Here is a 12,638-nt window from a genome sequence, read left to right on the forward strand (position 1 = left end):
GCTCATTGAAAAGAAACCCAGGTTTATTATTTTTAGTACAAGGAATTATAAAAGCTGCAGAGTGTGAGAGAGCGATTTGGAGGAAGCTTTTATTTCTGTACGTGAAGGAATGTTACCGAAAATACCCTTATAGGTTGATGTCAAGAGCTTGGTTTATTCATTTAAAACCATTACACCTGCTGGTCAGCTGGAAAGGCTCTTAGAACAGCTGACATGTCAGTACCGGCAAGACAAAGCCAGCCCATACCTTCCAATTCATAATCTTTAAAAAGTTGCAACACAAAAGAAAGAGGTGAGGAGGAGGGAAGAGGAAAACACTGATGGTCATATGAGTTGCTACTGCCACACATCATCTCAACCATATCCCTCTGCTGGCTTCATACTTGATATGCTTGAGAAGGAGACCTGAGTATGTACAGACGTGGGCAGTACTAAACCCTCTAGAACAGTGGTGTCGAACTGTGGCCCTCCAGATGTTCTTGGCCTTCAACTCCCAGAAATCCTGGCCAGCAGAGGTGGTGGTGAAGGCTTCTGAGAGTTGAAGTCCAAGAACATCTGGAGGGCCACAGTTCGACACCACTGCTCTAGAAGAATGGAATTTTAGGGGGTCAGTAATGGTCTCTCTTCATATGGAAGAACTCTGTGGCCTAAAACCCAATTACTAGACCTGGTGAATCAGTTACAGAATGGAAAATCAACACCTAAGTAAATTCTGCTGATTCAAGGAGTCTAGTTTTAATCTATCAATTAGATTTGGGTGCATGCTGCTTTTTATGGGCATTTTTACACACACTGAACTGTCTTAACTGTGTCTCCAAAGAGGGTGGAGAGTTATACGTACCTTGTGTGATCTACATTGAGTCTTTGAACACACTGAGTCTCTTCAAAATCTCCTTTCTTTAAGATAAGGCTTCTCATATTATGCATTCTGAGCTGCACATATCACCTAAACAGGATGAAAGAAGGTTAATTTTTTTATTAGCAGGAAGAAGCCGCCTAGAGTGGTCTGGTCGTCCAGATAGGCGGGATACAAATCAAATCAAATAAAATAAATAAATAAATAAGAATGACACCCCATACACAACATGATACTGTACCAGTTTACAACCAATACTATGAACGTTACTCAGAAGCAACTCTAGCTATGATTACCACCATTAGAGATATTTTACTATGCCTACACTATACAGAAGATGTGGCAGATCCTAATGTACACATGTTTTCTGAAAGCTGAGTTGGCATGAATAAAAACCCTGGATGAGTGACAAAAGTTAAGGGCTTTCTTAGGTGGTGTTGGAGGAAGTTTTTTTAAAAAAACAATGCATTTGTTAGAATTTTGTCTAGAAGACAAAATTCTAACAAATGTATTAATGGTTGTTTAAACCCCTCATTGGGTTGAGCATGTGGGCTATTCATCAACCTCCATTTCATTCTCAAAATAACCCTGTGAGGTAGGTAAGGCAGAGAGAGGCTGAAAGCGAAACTGGACAAAGATCTTGCCCCTTGAATAAGGCCATGAGACAGTGTGTAGTTCAGAACAGCGTGGCTTGACCTTGCTCAAACTCCTGCTTTCCCCCCCACACCTGCTGAAGGTGTAAGGTGCCGGTCCTCCTTGGCATCTCTGCCCAATGTGGGAGCGAGTATCTCATGCTGAGCCAGAAAAGCTTCATGGCTTAATTCCCAGGCCGCAACCACTACACCTCATGGCCTCTTTTTGCTGGCTCTAAACAGGACCAGAAGATGGTGAGCCTTCTCAAGTGGCTTGCTCTCTTGTAAATCATCCCCTTTCCTATTCTACTTCTGGAAGCCACCCTCCCTCCAGAAAAAAAAAGATGTACCGTCTTTCCCCGAAAATAAGACAGGGTCTTACATTAATTTTTGCCCCCAAAATGCATTAGGGCTTATTTTCAGGGGATGTTTCATTTTTTCCCCACGGACAACTATCTAGGTAAAGATTCCTGTTGACATTTAGTCCAGTCGTGTCCGACTCTAAGGCGCGGTGCTCATCCCGGTTTCCAAGCTGTAGAGCCGGCATTTGTCCGAAGACAGTTTCCGTGGTCATGTGGCCAGTGCGACTAGACACAGAACGTTACCTTCCCACCGTGGTGGTACCTATTTACCTACTTGCATTTACATGCTTTCGAACTGCTAGGTTGGCAGGAGCTGGGACAAGCGACGGGAGCTCCCTCCGTCGTGCGGATTCGATCTTACGACGGCTGGTCTTCTGACCTTGCAGCACAGAGGCTTCTGCGGTTTAACCTGCAGTGCCACCACGTACAACCATCTACGTTTATTCAAATACTGTCATATCATCTTCTGGTTGCTGCACAAGGGTGGAGGACGGGGTTTCACTTCACTGGGTCTTATTTTGGGAGTAGTCGTTAGATGATGAGCATCCTGAAAAATCATGGTAGAGTTTATTTTCAGGTTAGGTCTTATTTTCGGGGAAACAGGGTAGACACCTTCCTGAAGCCAAGGATACTTACATTAGCAATGGTGGAAGTGCTGTCACATTGCATACAGTGAGATGGAGTTGCTTTCTTCAACCCTCGTGTTAAGAGGCTGGATAGATCTAGCTCAGTGAGTTAGGTAGGTTGGGAGTTCGATTCCCCTCTCTGCCTCCCAAGGGAAAAGCCAGCCTGGGTGGCCTTGGGCTCAGTCTCAAGGCACCCCCAGAAGAAGGAAACAGTAAACCACTTCGGAGCATTTGCTTCCTGGAAGACCTTGGAAAGGGTTGCCGTAAGTCAGGACAGAATTATCATTGCGTGGGGCAATGGGAAGGAGTGGTTTGATTAAATGGCTCGGAACCGGGGAGATTTGGGTTCAAATCCTGCTTCAGCTATGGAGCTCAATGAGTATAATTTAACATTTTAATTATAAAAACTGCATGTAAACAATCCCCTTTGTGCAGTTGAAAATGTTAATGAATCCTCTCTACTGGAGATACAACTTCATAGCCGAGTTGGTAAGAAAGATTAAAGATTGCAGTGGAGGGAACCTTGGCTGGTTGGACCCAGATAGGGTGGATTTGATTGATTTTTTTTTTTACAATTTAAATTTTTTAAAAATAAATTTAAACAATCTAAATTGTGAATTTAAATCAATTTGATCTTTTTAAATTTTTTAAATCATTGATTTTTATCCACCCTACACCCAGACCCGAGTTCACCTTCTTATGCAGGCAAACTTGGATCGCCCATTAGGGATCTGGCTGCGGAGCCAGAGGCGGGGAGTTCGATTCCCCACGTGTGCCTCTTTGACAAGCACTCGATGGGGGTCCCTTCCAGCTTTGCAGCTGCAAAGGTTCTAAATAAAGTCACTTTTAGGTTGCCTACCTCGCGGGGTTGTCGTTGAGAGGGTGAAGCAGAGGAAGAGAGATGATCCATCCCCGACTGCAGCTGTGACGAGACGAGGTGGAGGTGATGGTGAAACTTAAAAACGACCAGGAAAGCACAAGAATGCAAGTTAGTGGCTCTTTTAAAAAAGCCAAGTTCAAGTGAAAACTACGACTCCCAGAATGCTTTTCGACATGCCCTTCCTATGTCTCCCCCTAAAGGAAGAGGCGTCTTCTTCTTCTTCTTGGTCTTTGCATAATATTGATGATGTAGGAGTTTTCCACCACCCCCTCCTTCCTTTGGCTTGGAATTTCTCCCCCACTTCCGTTTGCATTTATTCCAGAGGATCCGAATTGTTGCGGGTAAGTAAATGCAGTCGTGAGCATCCAGAAAAATGGGTGCTTGGGGGGTTTCCTTGCAAGGTGCATTTGGAGAAAAAAACGAATTCATGGTTCTGTCTGTGCAATTCGTAGCATTTCTGATCGCCTTATCTTTAATGGCATTTTCTTATTATTATTTAAAATCCATGTAATTATGATGGAAAGAGAAGGCATCCTGCAAACATTCTCCTGATTGCTAATCCCTAGAATTACTCCGCAGAACGGTACAGCTTTCGTTTCAGTTATTTTTTGGAGGTGATCCCATGGCCTGGTTGGCAAGAAATAAAAATGGGAGCCCCGGTCATGCTGGGGGCGATAGTCCAAGCAGTGTATTTTTGCATCCTAGATCTGTCTCTTTTTCTAAGTGCCCTGATTTTAGGTTTGGGGCCTCCTAGAGTGGTCGAAATGGCCAGATAGGCGGGGTATAAATAGAATAAATAAATAAAATAAAAATTATGGACACGGAGGAGTCACCTTTGCCAAAGCTGCAGGATGGCGAGGAGAGGCAAGCTAGCTACAGGAATATTGGAATCTAGCATTCTGCTCCCTCTCTCTAAGCTAATGTGAGAACTAGTAGAAAAAGGAGAATTTTAGCAGTGAGGTGGGGTTATGGCCCTGACGGAGTAGAAAGCAACAATTTTATAGTTCTTGTCTTCATATCCTGCTTGGGAGCTTCCCAGAAACTTTTGTGGGCTGTGGAAAAAAAAACGACGAGAGGGGTACAGAGTTGTGTGTGTGTGTTTTTTTTTGGAGGACAAGCCCCAGAAGTTCAGCCCAGATGATAGCAATTCATCAAATCTGGGTTGGCCCCTGAAGCCGACCCTGAAAGGAAATTTTAGAGGAGTCCCATGTTCTGCTCACAGCCAAAATGGTAGAAGCCAAAATAGCAGGATATGGTGTCTGGGGTAATAATCGGCATTGTTTCCAAACGTAATTTAATTCTCACCTCTTATTTATTTCATTACCCCTGCTTATAACTTTCTTTTCCAATCTTTTCTCCAATAAACTCAAGGCAGAAAACGTGGCTTTCCTTCTTACCTTGTCAGGTACCCCGCCTGAAGAATTCTGGGACTTGTCGTCCAAAAACACAAATTTGCAGCCCTCTAGGAAGGATTTTTAATCCCTGCCTTGGCCAGGGGTGGGGAACGTCAAGTCTCAATTTGGTGCTTCTCCTGAACACCACTGTCTCCACCTTTTAATTACAGTGGTGCCTCGCTAGATAATGATAATTCATTCCACTGAAATTGCTCTTTAGCGAAATCGTCTAGCGAAAAGCATTTCCCCATTGGAATGCATTGAAACCTGTTTAATGCGTTCCAATGGGGAAGAATCGTCGTTGTCTAGCGAAGATCGGCCATAGGAAAGCCGCTTTGCGAACTGCCGATCAGCTGTTTAAATCGCTGTCTTGCGAAGCTTAGGTCCAGAAAACACACGTTTTGCGAGCACAGAGGGAGCTGTCAAAATCATTGTCTAGCGAAAATTGGTTTGCGAAGCAGGGACCAAACATTGTCCAGCAAAATTCCCCCATAGGAATCACTGTTTTGCAAATAGCTATAGCGATAGCAAAAAGTCAATGTCTAGCGAAAAAACTGTCATGTGGGGTAACTGTCTAGCGAGGCACCACTGTATCTTAGAATTGCAGAGCTGAAAAGGACCCTGTGGATCGGGTCCAGCCCCTGTTAAGGAGGCACAAGAGGGGAATTGAACTCCCAACCAGGTGCCTAAGCCATCGAGCTATCCCGAGGCTTTTCTAAAATGTTGAAATGTCACACCTCGTGTTTTGTTACTTGTCTTTAGGAACATTTAGCTTACAATACCTTGGTATTTGGGTCCCAGCATTTTGACTAAGGCCTCACCTATCACTGGAATACAGGCTCCTAAAAATTTCCCTGACATGGAAGGGGCTCCTCTTTAGGCTGAAAGAGGCCAGCCCCAGTTAGACTGGGAGGTGGTGGCTGATCCAGCGTGGCTCTTCATATGTTCTTGTGTCAGAAACTGGGAGAGATTTGGCCCATGGAAGAACTCAAGGTTGAGAAAGCTGGTGCAGAATAGCGGTTAGGGCGCTGGATGGAGACTTGGGGGGGAGTCACGTTGAGGTCCCCAGTCAGCTTTGAAAACTCAGTGGGTGTCACCTACCTTACTGGGGTCTTGTGGGGAGGAGAGTCGTGTTCTGTGCCTTGGGTTCGTGGGAGGAAAAGTCAGAAAGGCAGGATATAAGCATTGCTAATAAAATGTTGTAGTGGACAGAGTGACAGATTAGGCCTGGGTTCAAATTCCCGTTCAGTCATGGACAAACTCACTGGGGGTGTGGAACTGGTAAAACTACTCCTTAAATATCTCACTTATCTTGAAAGCCCTGTTAGGGTTGCTATAAGTCCATTTTGGCTCGATGGCAATCACATCTTATTTCTTTTTTTGTTGTTCTGTTTGGAAGCTGTACCCATTACCGTAAATACATTACAATCGTGCCCCGCTTGACAATTACCCCATTTAACGATGAATCCGCTTCACGATGATGTTTTTGCGATTGCAAAAGCAATCGCAAAACGATGTTTGAATGGGGTTTTTTCGTTTAGTGATGATTGGTTCCCTGCTTCGGGAACCAATTTTTTGCTAAACAATGTTTTTTCAACAGCTGATCGGCGGTTTTCAAAATGGCCACTGGCTCTCAAAATTGCCCCCGCTGTTTTTAGGAGGCATTTTTCACAAGACAGGCACCGGAAAATGGCCGCCCTATGGAGGATCTTCGCTTTACGATGAGGTATTTCACCCATTAGAACGCATTAGCCAGTTTCTAATGCATTATAATGGGCTTTTAAATTTCGCTTGACGAGGATTTCGCTTAACAGCGATTTCAACGGCACGGATTATCCTCGTCAAACGAGGCACCACTGTACATTAAATATTTCCTATTTCCCCCAAACAGTGAAATATAGGGATAGCTGTATAGTTATTGATATTGTAGCTGTGACTTTACAAATGCTGCTGGATCATAACTTCCATAATTCCTGACTGTATTGCCCAAAACAGTGGATAATAGCAAACCCTGTACATAGCATGGTTTTTGTTCCCTCTAGTGGCCAGTTCTGGCAATAACATCATGGATATGTGTATTGGTTTTTTTCTTTTAATCTTTTTAATATCAGACTGCAGATAAGTGAAACTGCAGATACCCATCTTGTGAATATGGAGGTCCTGCTGTATTCATTTCTCCAAGCATGGATATTATCTTTGCTTTGTGTGTTTGCGTTTTACTCCCCTCTCCCCCTTTCTTTCTCCTCCAGGTGGAGCTGCGATCCTGTAACAAAGAATGAGCAGAACGGTTTCCGGGGAAAAATGGATTGCTATCTGGAAAGACCAGAAGGGACGGGCTCACGCTTTGTGAAGAAAGCCGGTTTCTCTAGCGCATCCCTTTCCAAGAAAAAGCAGGCTAGGAAGTTGGAGAGTCATCAGTGGTTGGATGGAAGCCTGCAGCACCATAGAGGAGAACCAGAGTGGGAGGAGGCCTCTGACAGCAGCTCGGTCGTTTTTGTTGAAGAGAGAGGAGACATTGGGTGTATGGCTGATTTAGTGGATGCCGGGGAACTCTCTACCCAGATGGAGGCCACGATTGGGGAAGGATCCTTAGGCAATGACACAGAGGTATTTTTTAACCCAAAGAGCCCTCTCCAGGGGGACTCTTCAGCAGAAGAATCTGAAGAAACCATTCTCCAAGGGAGAGATGGCCGTGAAGCTGAATTGATCCTGGATCCAGAGGCAGCTCTGGTAAGGGAGGATTCCGAGGAACAGGACCCTGAAGGCATCGGCTACAAGGGTGGATCTCCGTTTGGGGTCGAATCTGGCATGACTCTGGATCCAGAGGGATCCAATGGAGAGGAATTTGAGGTTTCTTATTGGAGAGGAGCTGCTATGGGGGAAGCCGATGCTGGGGGGAAATCTGGGCCAATGGTTTATCCTGCAAATTCTCCTCTAAGGGGAGGATCCAGCGAAGAGGACTCAGAGGAGATCCACTCTCCTTCGGGCTCTTTTCCCAGGAACGGGGTTGATGAAGAGGTGGTTCGTGAGTGGGCCGTGCCGGTGGTGGAGATGGTAGCCGAGCAACGGCCCGCAAAGCCGCGCCATATCTGCAGCGAGTGTGGCCGTAGCTTGGCCAGCCATTCGGCTCTTGTCCGCCATTGCCTTATTCACACCGGGGAGCTCCCTTACGCCTGTACAGAGTGCGGGCGCCGCTTCCGACAGTCCTCGGCCTTGGTCCGGCACCTTCGGGCGCACCGGGGCGAGCGCCCGTATGTTTGCGGTGTATGCGGCAAAGCGTTTGGGGTCCGGTCGGCTCTGGTCCGTCACCAGAGGGCGCTGCACTCGAGCGAGAGGCCTTACGTGTGTGGGGAGTGCGGGAAGGCTTACGCCGACCTGTCCGTCCTCACGAAGCACCAGATGATTCATGTCAACGGGCGGCCATTTTCTTGCCCTGACTGCGGCCAGTCCTTCGGCCATCGCACCACTTTGACGCAGCACCGGCGCATCCACACAGAGGAGAGGCCCTACCGTTGCACGGAATGCGGGCAGACCTTTCGGCAGAATTCGGCCCTCGCCAACCACCGCCAGGTCCATTCGGGGCAGCGCCCTTTCTCCTGCCAATACTGCGGCAAAGCTTTTGCCGGCCGGCCCACGCTGGTCCAGCACCTCCGGACTCACACGGGAGAAAAGCCGTACACCTGCCCCGACTGCAGCCGGCAGTTCAGCACCAGCTCGAACCTTCTGCAGCACCGGCGGAACCATCTCGGGGAACGGCCCTTCACCTGCTCCTTGTGTGGCCGGCGTTTTGCCCGGCGGCCCGACTTGGCCCGCCATTACGTCACCCACGCCGAAGGCAGCATCCGGCCTCACCGCTGCGGGGAGTGCGGGAGGCGCTTCGCGGAGCTGGTGGACCTGGAGCAACACCGAGCGACCCACCGCGGAGAGCGGCCTTACGTCTGCAGCTATTGCGGCAAATCCTTCACAGAGGCCGCCACGCTGGCCCGCCACCGGCGGTCGCACCTGCCCACCGCCGAGCAAGCCTATAAGTGTGAGGCGTGTGGGCAGACCTTTGGGCAGAGCTCGGACCTCCTGGCCCACAGCCGCGTCCACAGCGGGGAGCGGCCGTACGCCTGCGGCGACTGCGGCAAAGCCTTTGGGCGCAGTTCCAACCTCTCTCGCCACCGCCGGGTCCACACCCACGAACGGCCGTACGCCTGTGGGGACTGTGGGAAGAGCTACACCCAAAGCACCCACCTTATGGAGCACCAGAGGCAACACACGGGGGAGCGGCCCTACGAATGCGCAGACTGTGGGCGGACCTTTGGCAAGAAGTGGCACCTGGACTCCCACCGGCGGGTTCACCGCCTCTCACTGGGACCCCCTTTAGAGGACAACGATGCCCTTGTGGAGTGCGCTGATTCAGACAGCCCACAGGATGAAGATTCTTGTGCGGCTGGAGCTTGGAACGTGAGCGAAGGGCAAGAGGAGGGTTTGATCTGATTGTGGGTCAGCTTCTACAGTTCTTTCGGCATACCGCCATTCCACCCCACAACCATAGAATGGTCATGTTCAAAGTGATTCTGAGGGGGGTCATCTAGACTCAACCCCTGCCATGCAGGAAATCTAAAGCTGAAGCACCCTGGACAGATGGCCATCTTAAACACCTCCAGAGAGGGAGGGTCCATCCTTTTCTGAGACAATCCGTTGCGACCGTTGGACAGCTTGTACAGTGAGGTGTTGAGCAATGATGAAGAACTCTACATATGCTCTTTAATTATGGGCACCGACACCCATGTGCCACTGTATCACCATTCCTGTGTGTCTGACGTGGAAAAATTGAGTATTTTTGGCTGGAGTCAGGCTGATGTAAACTACCTTTTAGGTTAGAAATCTTGGATAATAGTTTTGGCTCCCCCCCTAGGATTAAATATAGACTTGGTGACTGGCTGTTGTGAAAAAGAGTCACTTGCAGGACAGAACCTTAAATCCCTTATATACAATCCTGAATACAGAAGATCCCTCTCTTCTCCCAGAGTGGAAATTGAAACACAACAGCCTTGGGCACATCACAGTGCAATCTACCGTCTGCTCTAACCACCGACTCCTACTTCCTTCCTGGAATCAGGTCTGCTCTCCCCTCCTTCTGTTCAGACTTTTTCAGCTCCAAAATGCATAGGAAAAAATAACAGCAGTGGATTTTTCAGTCACTGTCCTCTGAGATGTATAAATATTGCTCCCTGGTCTCTCATTCTGGACAGTTGAGGCTCAGTGATCAGATTCCAAGTTCTGGCCTGAGAAATTGGCTCATGTCACATCTTTTGAGCTGCTCTGCTTCGCTTTGAGTCTGCCAACAACAAGGATGTCCTTGTATATTTAGCAAGTCTGAGACTTCATTTCGGTTTGTGTGTGTGTATTAAAAGTCTGAATTTTTTTTAGCTTCTGTTGAAAAAAGGCCAGTTCAAATATTAAAAATCAATGATGATGCCCCCCCAACTGTCCATGATGTTGTATTTTAGTCCTCTGGGAACGTATCGAGAAAGTCACATAAAGCGAGATTGTGGACGACCATTTATTTGCTCCTTTTATATCCTGCCTGTCTTTTCTCCTCCCGATTTTCTTCTCACTTGAACCCTGCAAGGTGGAGCAGAGCGGTAGCCGATCACCCTAGTGAGTTTCGCGGCTGGGAAATGCATCAGGCAAAAGCAAAATAAAGATGGGGAAAAACGTTAAGGCATCTTAAGGACTGGCCACTGTGTTTTCATGTGAACTTTTGTGAACAAGTCCAGTTCCTCCTCTGAGGAAGTGGACTTGTCCACAAAAGCTTACATTAAAATATCAAAAATATGTATTTATGCCGGTGGTCTTAACTTTTTGCAATATGCACAGGGCCATTCATAGCATAAACCAGGGATTTCATGTAACCCAGAGATTAGCATTAAGTGCGTACTGGAACCAAGACTTATTTCTGTGTGGAAAGGGAACTGGCAAAAGTCAAAATGAGGGACCAGGTCTCTGGATGTAGAAAGATATGAATACTCTTTCTGCATTCCAAGACCTGGCCTCTCATTTTGACTTCTGCTATCATGGGATATAACAGTTGTTTTAGTTTCTACCAAATGCCTTTAGCATATATCATTATTACAAATCGCTTTCCACTGCAGCGTTTGGCTGAAGGTAAATATTTAATTCAGGTTGGAATGGCCTTTTGTGTACAGATTAGGGCGGGATTTGTACTTCATGTCTGTAATAGGCATACAAATAACAGGTTGAAATATGAGATACTTGGTGGGCTGTTCTGTAGGGTGTTTTCCTCATGCCAGATTGTACAAGACTTGAAGAACAAGAGAGTTCCACGTATTTCCATAGTAGGTCCAGTTCACAGTGTGGTTGTTTTTAGGAGGGGATCACAAAGTTAATTACACCACAAAATCCTTCAAAATCATATAGGGGGTGGGGGCAGTGCAAGACACTGTCTCCAGAGGTGAAGGACAGGGTGGTGTTTCCCATCCCATGGATAAAAGCCATCTGGGCCAGTGAAAGTTATTTTTGTACTTGATCTTTCCCATCTGAGGCAGCAGGGATGGGCATCCTATAATGTTCTAGAGAAGATGCTGGACTGCAACATGCATCATCCGTCACCATTGGCTACTCCGCTCAAAGGTAACATGTACATACTGCTCAGATGTTGCTTGAACTCTGAATGAGTTGTCAGTCATGATAACCCATGTTATGTGCTTGGTTGACCATTATGTTCCTAACATGGACAGTGGATCAAATGAGAAGGCATTTTATAAACAACTTACATTTGGAAGGAAAAGCATTACATTTAGATTTATTTAATAAAAATCAATAGTACTGTTATTTTCATATACAGTATATATTCATATTTAGGGACACAGGCCACAATTGCGATCTACCAAAAATGGCTGTTATTCACAGTATATCATCAAGAAGGATCCATCATGGGGCAGGGGAGGTATATAGTCCTGGGTTTATCCCTTGCCCACCTCAGCTTTGCGAAAGACCTGAGAATTGTCATCAGTACTGAGCTAGACATATACAAATAGTCTTGACTGTAAGGCAGTTTCTTTTGTCCATCTAAACATCTAAGCAAATTACATATTGGATGCACTCTGTCCTCTGAGGATGCCGGCCACAGAGACTGGCGAAACGTTAGGAAGAACAACCTTCAGAACATGGCCAAAGAGCCCGAAAAACCCACAACAACCATTAGATCCCAGCTGCAAAAACCTTTGCGAATAAATTACATATTCTTTGTCAACAGGCAGCGAACGTTGCTGAAGATGAGAAGTACAAAATACCCTAGATGTAGCAGTGCAGACGACTGAATTCTATACTTTTGCCACAGCGGAGGGCAGTCCAGGACATTTTTGTTTTCTTTGAAAGAGTTCTCAAGATGTTTCCCCTAAATTTATTTTTCTAGATTGAGTCAATGTTTGGGCAAGTGAAAGAAAGCAAGTTGAGTTTCTTTGATTAGTTTACTCCAAGCCTTCTATTTTGGTGAATCTGACTGGACTGTTATGGTACCTATTTTGATATAGTATCTGAAGAAGGCAATTTCTGTACCCTTCTCCCGAGTCCTGCTTTCAGGGCTTGTCATGATGTGAAAATGACAGTATACTGCTGTTACGCTGGTGAAGCAAGGCAGAAAACCCGGGTGCCCCCAGGTGCCTGAAATGTGCTGACAAGCCACGTCTGACTTGAGGTTTTTGAGGTATGTGGCACATTTAAGGAGTGATTTTATGAGTGCACCCTCCTTGTTTCCATGGTGGGCAAGACATCTGAACCTCAGGTCTCTTGAATCCTCGCCCATTCACAAGACCCCGCTGGCTCTCTCACTTTATTAGGGTTTGGGTCAAGAGTCCGGGGTTCAAATCCTAGCTGG

At 46.6% G+C, this 12,638-nt stretch overlaps 1 protein-coding gene and 1 long non-coding RNA gene across 2 annotated transcripts in view; both read left to right on the forward strand.

Annotated features, from left to right (window-relative positions):
- Positions 1-12,638, forward strand: part of LOC144583411 (uncharacterized) — a 409,702-nt gene that overhangs the window by 131,383 nt on the left and 265,681 nt on the right. The window lies entirely within an intron of this gene.
- Positions 1,202-10,230, forward strand: LOC110086425 (uncharacterized). Its single transcript, XM_020807325.3, has 2 exons — positions 1,202-3,697; positions 7,000-10,230. Exon 2 carries the CDS (start codon positions 7,052-7,054, stop codon positions 9,230-9,232), a length of 2,181 nt encoding a protein of 726 aa, XP_020662984.3. The 5' UTR covers positions 1,202-3,697; positions 7,000-7,051; the 3' UTR covers positions 9,233-10,230.

This window comes from Pogona vitticeps, chromosome 6, assembly GCF_051106095.1.
Source record: "Pogona vitticeps strain Pit_001003342236 chromosome 6, PviZW2.1, whole genome shotgun sequence".
NCBI classification, from domain to species: Eukaryota; Metazoa; Chordata; class Lepidosauria; order Squamata; family Agamidae; genus Pogona; species Pogona vitticeps.

Excerpts from the sequence above, each read along its gene's own strand:
- LOC110086425 (XM_020807325.3), top strand. The coding sequence starts at position 7,052 with ATGGATTGCTATCTGGAAAGACCAGAAGGGACGGGCTCACGCTTTGTG.